This window comes from Photinus pyralis, unplaced genomic scaffold, assembly GCF_008802855.1.
Source record: "Photinus pyralis isolate 1611_PpyrPB1 unplaced genomic scaffold, Ppyr1.3 Ppyr1.4_LG1, whole genome shotgun sequence".
In the NCBI taxonomy this organism is placed as follows: domain Eukaryota; kingdom Metazoa; phylum Arthropoda; class Insecta; order Coleoptera; family Lampyridae; genus Photinus; species Photinus pyralis.
Window position 1 is genome coordinate 8,758,047 of NW_022170249.1, and position 8,831 is coordinate 8,766,877.

The 8,831-nt window shown below is 32.6% G+C and overlaps 1 protein-coding gene across 1 annotated transcript; it reads left to right on the forward strand.

Annotated features, from left to right (window-relative positions):
• Window positions 1–394: 394 nt before the first annotated feature.
• LOC116171639 lies at window positions 395–4,469 on the forward strand. Its single transcript, XM_031488631.1, has 7 exons — window positions 395–1,126; window positions 1,228–1,352; window positions 1,407–2,037; window positions 2,094–2,278; window positions 2,721–2,874; window positions 2,925–3,090; window positions 3,566–4,469. The coding sequence occupies exons 1-7, from the start codon at window positions 1,072–1,074 to the stop codon at window positions 4,467–4,469; spliced, it is 2,220 nt and encodes a 739-aa protein (XP_031344491.1). The 5' UTR covers window positions 395–1,071.
• The last annotated feature ends 4,362 nt before the right edge of the window (window positions 4,470–8,831 follow it).

Here is an 8,831-nt window from a genome sequence, read left to right on the forward strand (position 1 = left end):
ATTAACCAATAGATATTATGCTCTCGATAAAGATGTGAATTGCACCAAAGGTGTTTTGTTCGGAATTTTGGTCATGTATGGCCATGTTTATTATCTTGAAACCAATATAATATGTCAATAAAACCAAAATGTTATGCATATAGTGTTATATTGCTTAACTGTGCACGGAACACGTTTACCGCTGTATAAGAATAATCGAGCACAATATGTAACCTGTACAAATCTCCACCACCTCCGGCTGTTTCTACTATCTCGTTCCATCACAATATATTGGTTCCTGGAGACATTAACAATTTTTTCATCAATGGTAATATCGTTTTTAAATTTACTTTATTGGTTCATAACATTTTTCAAGTATTTTCAGACAATTCCATGAAGGTTCGTGCACAGAGAAAACTGTTTGTTTAAATTGACGATATCAATTTGTTTGGTGGTTTAATATTTGAATGTACCAAATTTTATTTACACGAAAGCAAACTTTTGTTGGATTAAAAATAACGAGATATTTGGTAATGCAGTATCATTTGTTTGGAGTTATAAATTTCTAATTTCTTGAAAGCAAGCTATTATACTTCATTTCAACAAAATATTTCTTCCATAAAACCAAAGGTAATATAACGTTACCTGAAAACAAGGGTGATTTGAAATAAACCCACATATTAAAAAATGAATCACATATTTCTTTAGACCAAACAAATTATTTGTAACGTCCTTTTGAGAAATGCAGCTTGAGCTAAATAAATTAAAGTTGAAATAAAGCAATATATTTCTTTGTCCTACGTATTAGTTATTTCAAATGAAACAAACGAATATTTAATATAAGCAAAAATTAAACCTACCAGCTTCAAAAAATATGACTTCTACATTGACAGAGAGCTTCTTTGATTCAAACAAACGATGATTTAGATTTACCACCTACTTGATGCTCACTTGTTCTGCATTTTCGCCAAATTGCATTTTACTTATTGCGCTATCGTATTCGTATGGTGTCTGCCTTACAATTTACTTTAATTTGTAATTGTGTACTGTGAATACGTGATTGTAGGTATACTGTGTTGTTAGCCAAGCATAATGGAAGAGTTTTTCAGTAAAATTGGCCTCTCACACCTATTACCAGAATTTACAAGTAAGTAAAAGTGCTTTTTTTATGATTCGTAATGGCCTATCGTGAATAATTAGCAATTCCTGCAAATATGATTATACGATTATAAAAGCACATTGTTTTAGAACAAAGTATAGATTCGACGGACCTACTTCCTGATTTAACTGAAGAGCATATTGTGCAATTGATTCCAAACATAGGAGATAGAATTAAATTCAACAGGGGTGTCAGAAGCATCCAAATTGAGCAGGTTATTAGAGAATTAGTTACTTTCTTCACTCGGTTATTCACGCATATTTTTTAGGCTACTATTGACTTCATAGGCGAGTGTACTCCACCTCCATCAAAGAAACCTTATACGGAGTCAACACCTGTGTCATTTTTGGTCGAAAATGCCACAAATTTGTTAGACACTTACGTAGATTTGGACGCTGGCCCTTCTACCAATACTTTACATGACATTAATTCTATGTCAACTGTAACAAACACCGATCAAAGTGATTGTGGATTGAATTCTTCCTTTTTAAATTACTGCTCCATTGAAACTGCAGTTGAATTCAATTTGCAAGAAGTCTTGAACGCAGACGTTTTAGGAAGAGCCATATTAAGTAAATATAATTCAAAATTTACCCTTGATGGAAAAGAGAGGAACGTTCTCTGCGAGATTATTATATCTCACTTTTTAAATAAATCGTTTAAATTGAATAACGAATCGTTATCCATTATTGCAAATAAAATTGTTGCTCTTTTTCCGGCTTGTGAAAAGAGAGCCACTTATTTTGTCAGCCCTATTCCTAAAAAAAGATCTGGTCGCAATAAACCAGAAGTTGCAAAAGGCAAGCTTGTCGACAAGCATAGAAATAAATTGACAGCACTCAGAAGAGCGCTCCAATTTGACGTAAGTGTGGGAGAAAACATTTCCGATGAAAATGAAGGTATATATGTATACAATCCCTCACAGAAAAAATCGTATCAACGGGGAACTTTTCAGAACCCAACCAAAATGCAAGAGACAGTCGACTGTGGTTACTAAACAACAATGAACCTGTAGAAGAAGTGCTCCAGCATTGGCGCAATTCCTATTCAATTCGGAAAATTACAGTAAACAAGAACAAAACAATTGAACAGTTCTACAAGGAGTGGCCCATTCTTGAAACTCAATTGGCGATTGAACTGGTAAGTTACCTATCCCATATATTTTATTTTACGCTGTTTTCGTCCGTACAATTATAGGTCGAAATGTAACATTACAACTTTTATCAATAACTGCGGTTCATGTTACAGTTACACAAACACAACTTGAATCCCCAAATTCCATGGCATCACAAAAATTGTAATAGTAAAAGTGCAGGTTCACTGTCCCATTGCTACATCTTTATAATAAAAACTGAAAAAGAATACTCTTGAGGGACCTAGCAAAATTGTCTTAGTTTAATGCACATTTGTATGGTATGTCATTCATTTTTATGTGCCAAACAAAATCTATGTTTTACCTAGATTTCCTTTGAAAGTATTCAACAATCCATTGCCTACTGAATTTCTCCCTACTGATTCCTTATTTTTAAGAACTTTTAAAATGTGTTCAAAGTTTTTATATTGATAATATATTTTTATACAGGTTACTTATGACTTCAACAAATTATTTGAAAAGGAAGGTGCTACAGATGATACTTTCAATTTCTTTTTCGAGAAGCTACTGGACATTCGAAGAAAAAATTTATCTGCAGCAGACGAAAGCATTCTTCAATTAGTGGAAGGAGATATAACTACTGGTAAACTTGCGTTCAATTTACATCTTAATATAAGTACATGACTATTGTAGATTCAAAGCGGGCAGTTCAGTTATATCTGCTACCATCGTTAGTTCCACCAAGAGGTCGCATAAAGGCGAAGGGGAAGCAATGGAAGCCATCCATTACAGAGTGTAGAGATGGATTGTTTGTGCATGTTAAATTGCCTGGTGATATAGACAAGGCAAACGCGATAAGGTAGATTTCATGTACAATAGGGGACAAACTGTACAACCCTATGTTATTTTAGTTGGCCCCAGTTTAAATAATGTGACTGGCTTCTATGTTGTTATAAACGACAATTTATATAAATGCATTTCTGTATTTGATGCATTAGACTTTTGTTTTAAATCTCATCATATATTTGATGCCAAGTATTCTTTTGAAAGTCATCATATTTGGTACCTAATTCAGTGGCAGGGCTATAATTTGAAAACTAAATCTGACTTGAAGATTCCATTTGTTCAAGATTGCGTTTACAATCATTAGGTTGCCGTTTTAAAATAAGCGTAGCTATTGATTTAAGCATATTTCTTTCCGACACCATGGACACCTCTTTCAGTTGCTTCAGTTGTGGAAAATTGTTAAACTCTATTGAAATGCTGCTTAAACACATCAAAATTATACATCCTTTTCTTGTAAAGTACAAATGCAACCAATCAGATTGTTTTAGATCATTTCATAATTTATCGACTTTACGAAAACATTATGTCTCTGAACACAAAGGGGCCAGCAAATGTTCAAAACCAATATCTACTAGTAATACAGGGCTATCACAACATGATGATTATCATGATGACAATTTCAATAATGGCATCAGTACCATCATAGATGGCGAAGACGAAGTGCAAACACCCAAAAAATTGAACATAAAGGATGAAATAGTTGCTTTCATATCAAATTTGTATAGTTTACCGTCTATACCCAGAAATCAAGTTCAATTAATAATAAACAGGTTTGATGAGTTGATGTCATCCGTGTGTAATTACATTTCAGATATTTTACAAAGTTTGAATTCCGAATGTGATAGTATTATAAACGTATTGCACACGCTTTCAGATGTGCAGACTATGTTAGCCGAATTTAAATCTGAATATCGTTGTTTTAAGTATTTTGAAGAATGTGACAGCTTCATAAGGCCAGAAGTGTTTTCTGTTGGAGAACATCCTGTATTAAACAACAAAAGTACAACGCAACACCCAGTTCTGGCATTGAAAAAAATCGAAATACAGAAAATTCCTTTAAGGAGAGTTTTACAAAAATTTTTGGAATTACCAAATGTTTATAATATCCTACAACAATATTTACAAGAAGAAGATTCAAAACCTTCATCGGTTTTGTCTAATGTCTTTCAAGGTTCTCTTTGGCAGAGTATGAAGACGAAATTTGGCAATAGAACGGTTTTTCCTCTCTATATGTTTTTCGACGACTTTGAATCATGCAATCCTCTTGGAAGTAAAGCTGGTATACACAAAATCGGGGCGGTATACGTTTCGTTGGCTTGTATACCACCAGAATATTCTTCCATACTTGAAAACGTATTTCTATGTTTCGCATTTATAATGTCGTTGTTCTGATTCGGATTATGATGATAGAATGAACTTCATTCTAGCACGATTTTTGGTAACTTTTCCATTCTAACACGATTTTTGGAGGCTTTTTTTGTTTAGGAATTGGTATCCCTGTTATGTGTGACAGCCATATATTTCTCTTATATATATGGTGACAGCCAACAAAACGTCAGCACAAGAGTACGCTTTATACTTTGTATGCTCGTGTTCTGTGGTAAAGTTAAAGTTGGTTACTTTTTTTCACACTAATATCAATGTTTATTCATTAAACAAAGCTCATATTAAAGGAAAAATGCACACGCATTACGATTTATTATTAAATTACACCAATAAAGTCATTAAAGAAGTTTGCATAAACGATTTCTTAAAAATGTGCTAAAATGAAATTATCTAACCTCAACCTAACTTTCGTTCTTAAAAGAACAATTGTTATAAATTTTAACAGTCACCGTTGAAATGTTCACCTGCATTATAGTAATTCCGGGGACATTTTGTAACGAGTTAACAGTGGTGGATTCGAGGGTGGATTGTTTTCCGCTAGTAACAGTACATGGTTTCGTGGAGGTCCAGCTTGAGGTTGTTTGGATTGAGTAGTCGAAACCGAAAGTAACTCTGCGACTTCAATTCTTTTTTTTTTAGATTGATCAACGTAACCCTCTGCTGTTGAGGAACTTTTCCACCCACCATGTTGCTTCAGTGTCATTATATCTGCACCATTGTTCGCCAAGTGTGATGCTGATGATCGGCGAAAGCAATGCCCCGGAATATTCACGCAGTTCCGCAACTTGAGATATCTTGCAATAATTCGGGGCATCTCGCCTATTTTGTTCAAACCAATTTGGTTGCACCGTGCAACGTCCTTGTCGATAAATATGAAAAAACCGTGTGGGTTATATGTACAGGTCTTAAGCAAGCATACTCCTTGATTAAGCCTATCCACATTGCATTTGTAATTGCAAATAGCCTGGACGTTTAGTTCTGTTTTTGGTACCGTCACAAAAATTGAATCGGACTTGTAGGTTCTATATCATCCGTAAGCAAATTTTTTAGTTCCTCCCGCCTGCATTCTCCGGAATAACCAATTATTAGAATACCTATAAATGTATCAGTGTGTAATTGTTGATTGAAAATTAATAAAATTACCTTCGCTGTCCAAATACTCTGTTGTTGGGTGCTTCATTAATGAATCTTTCTAATTCAGGATATTTCTAAATTTTTAAACTTCTTTGCCTCATATCCAACTGATGTTCGTCTTAATAATGCCTGCAGTTTCATAAATTTAGAAATATCAATTATTCTCTCGAACATTCAACATAGATCGGAGCATCGAGTAATTCTTCCACAACGTAGAACTTTTGTAGCTCTTGGCTCATTATTTAAAAGAATGCTAACAAAACATTTTCACTTATCACTGTTCACTTTGTGGCGCCACACCAATCTTTAAATTTTTAGGTATCTTTTTCATACTCTCCTTTTGATTTTGTCGGATAACAGATTATCGACCGCTTCTCGGCTATTAAGTGTAGTTCTGGCGGAGTAGATGAAAAGGTTGTCTCAGACATTGCAAATTTTACCTTCGTGTATCTATTTTCAGGCGCAATAACGAAAAATGTTAAAATTTAGAGAGACTAATTTAAACATTTTGAAAGATGTACGCAGTGCTGCCAACTTTATTTTGACGCGGCAATATTTCTATTTTAAACTAAATACATACTTTTTTATAAATAATAATTAAGGGCTCAACATAGAAAATAGTATAAAACGTTCGTTGCAGAAGGCCTTCTATCACTCGTTCATTCGAACCTTCGCCGCTGCGCGGCTCAGGTTCGAAACTTGAACTCGTGCTAGAATAGGCCGCCTTCTGCAACTTATGTTTTAATATACTATTCTAGCTCAATTGTTTTATTCTAAGGATAGAACGACAGTCGGAAATGGAAAAATTTTTTCTAAATTATTAGAAGAATTCAAATACTTAGAGGAATATGGAATTGAAGTACATATTAGCTCAAAACGATATCGTATTTATTTTGTTCTTCTTTTAGTTTTGGGAGACAATCTAGGTTTAAACTCAATTTTAGGATTCAATGAAAGTTTTAATGCGAATTATTTTTGTAGAATATGTAAAACTTCCAAAGAACTTTCTAAAATTCAGAGTATTGAAGATTTTAACACTCTGCGCACAATTAATAATTACGACGAGGATTCTAGGAATTTAAGTTTTGGAATTAAACAGATATGTATTTTTAATGATCTACGATTCTTCCATGTGGTTGAGAATATCTCCGTGGATTTAATGCATGATTTGCTAGAAGGAGTGTTAAGATATGATATGGCCCATATATTAAATAACTTAATATCTAAAAAATTTGTCTCTCTTCCACTAGTAAATAGTCGGATTAAGTTTTTTAAATTTTCGGAAGCAGATATTGGCAATCCCATACCTATAATAAAAATTGAACACCTTCAAAAAAATTACTTAACGTTAAGTGCATCAGAAATGTGGGCCTTTGTTGTATACTTTGGTATACTACTAGGAGATTGTGTCCCAGATAATGACGAAGTGTGGGAATTTTATCTAAATTTACATCGAATAATTCACATTATTACTAGTAGAACTATTTCCAGAAATGCTGTTGAGCTCCTAAAAACCTTAATTGACAACCATAACAAAGATTACTGTGCTTTGTTTAACGATTCTCTAAAACCCAAACATCACATATTGGTGCACTATCCTACAGTCATATTAAAAATAGGACCTCCTCGTCTGATTTGGGGGATGAAGTATGAAAGTTTCCACAAAACCTTAAAAAACTTTGCTGGTGCAGTTACAACCAGAAAAAACATAATTGCTACATTAGCTGTAAAGCAGCAACTCAAATTATCATCAAGATTCTTAAGCGTTCGCGGAATTGATGATAATATATGTCTTGGTCCATGTGAAGGGTTAATTTCGCAATTGCCGGAATTTTTCGTTATAGAGAGATTACTAAATTCGCATCTCATCACTTTTAATTCAAATGAAGCTGTAATTGTAAATTGGGTAAAGATTAACAATATTAAATACAAAGAAGGGTTATGTTTGCAATTTACAGAAAATGATATTCCCGATTTCATTAAAATTAAATTTATTTTTCACATAAATAATGAGATTTATTTTGTTGGCTGCCTTATTTATACCATTGGGTATAATACTCATATTCAAGCGTATGAAATCCGAGATGAAATCATATGCGATTCTAAAATCTCCCCAAATAATTTTAAACTAATTCCTACAAGAAATATGCTTAATCGAAAACCTAGCAATATTCACTATACAGCTGACGGTATGTTAGTTATCTACAATGCATAATAATTAAGTACCTATTGAAAACATTTGTTTAAATATTAATCTCAGTAATGATTGTAGAAGTATAACTGAATTGTGTGGTGGTGGCCTCTCACTTGACGTGGCAGCATAGGATTCTTCAAGTTAGTATTTAGAGTATCAATGTTAGTATTCAGTTTTTAAAAAAATATACTGTGCGTCCTTAAATGGTATTGATTTCTGTATCATAAAAGCAGTAATAACTAAACTAGATAGCATAATTTGAGAAAATAATGCTCCCATCAGTCGTATAGCGTATTGGCCCAGTCGCCCTGTAAATAATATTAGCATAATCTCGAGCATAATATAATACTATGACATTAGAATAATTGTCTACTACAAGTAAGTAAATGTTATTATCATTTTTATTCCTAGAAACATATTTTGTTTATATATTGTATATTATGTATTTTATTTTATTACCTAATAAATATTTGTGTGAACAAATTTCGTATTTACTTCACAATAGTACCTATTAAAATAAACAAGATCATAATTTGGTTTAAAAAAGGGATGTTTTGTGCAAAAAAATATATCTGTTAAAGGAAGAAAATATGTTTTTTGAATCAACCAAGCACCTTCATTTGCTTAACAGAATTAAACATATCATCTAAATTACATTGTCTTTCATCCAACAAATAAAGCTGTTTCTTTACCATAGATATAGTAGATTGTATAACACAAATTTTGGTTCAAATAAATAGATATTGCTTTAAAAATATAGTATTATTTATTTGAACCAAACGAATATTTCTTTGAAAAATATTGCACATGTATGATGTAAACCGAACATCAAAGAAATAAATGTTTGCTTGGAAACAGTAAAATTGGAAAATCAACAATATATTTGTTTGTTTAAAGTATAATTTACTTGAAGGGACACGCTACCTTGACTTAAGCTGAAATTGGAGTTATTTCTATCAACATTTTCCATTGCTTTTTTCAATATTATCATAAGTTAAATCAAAAGTGGGTTTGGCGTATATAAATAATTACTGTGTTAA

Bases quoted from the DNA above. Each gene is read 5' to 3' on its own strand.
- LOC116171639 (XM_031488631.1), top strand. From the start codon at position 1,072: ATGGAAGAGTTTTTCAGTAAAATTGGCCTCTCACACCTATTACCAGAA. The intron at 2,279-2,720 runs GTAAGTTACCTA...ATTTTTATACAG, and splicing joins CTCAATTGGCGATTGAACTG to GTTACTTATGACTTCAACAA. The intron at 2,875-2,924 runs GTAAACTTGCGT...TGACTATTGTAG, and splicing joins GGAAGGAGATATAACTACTG to ATTCAAAGCGGGCAGTTCAG.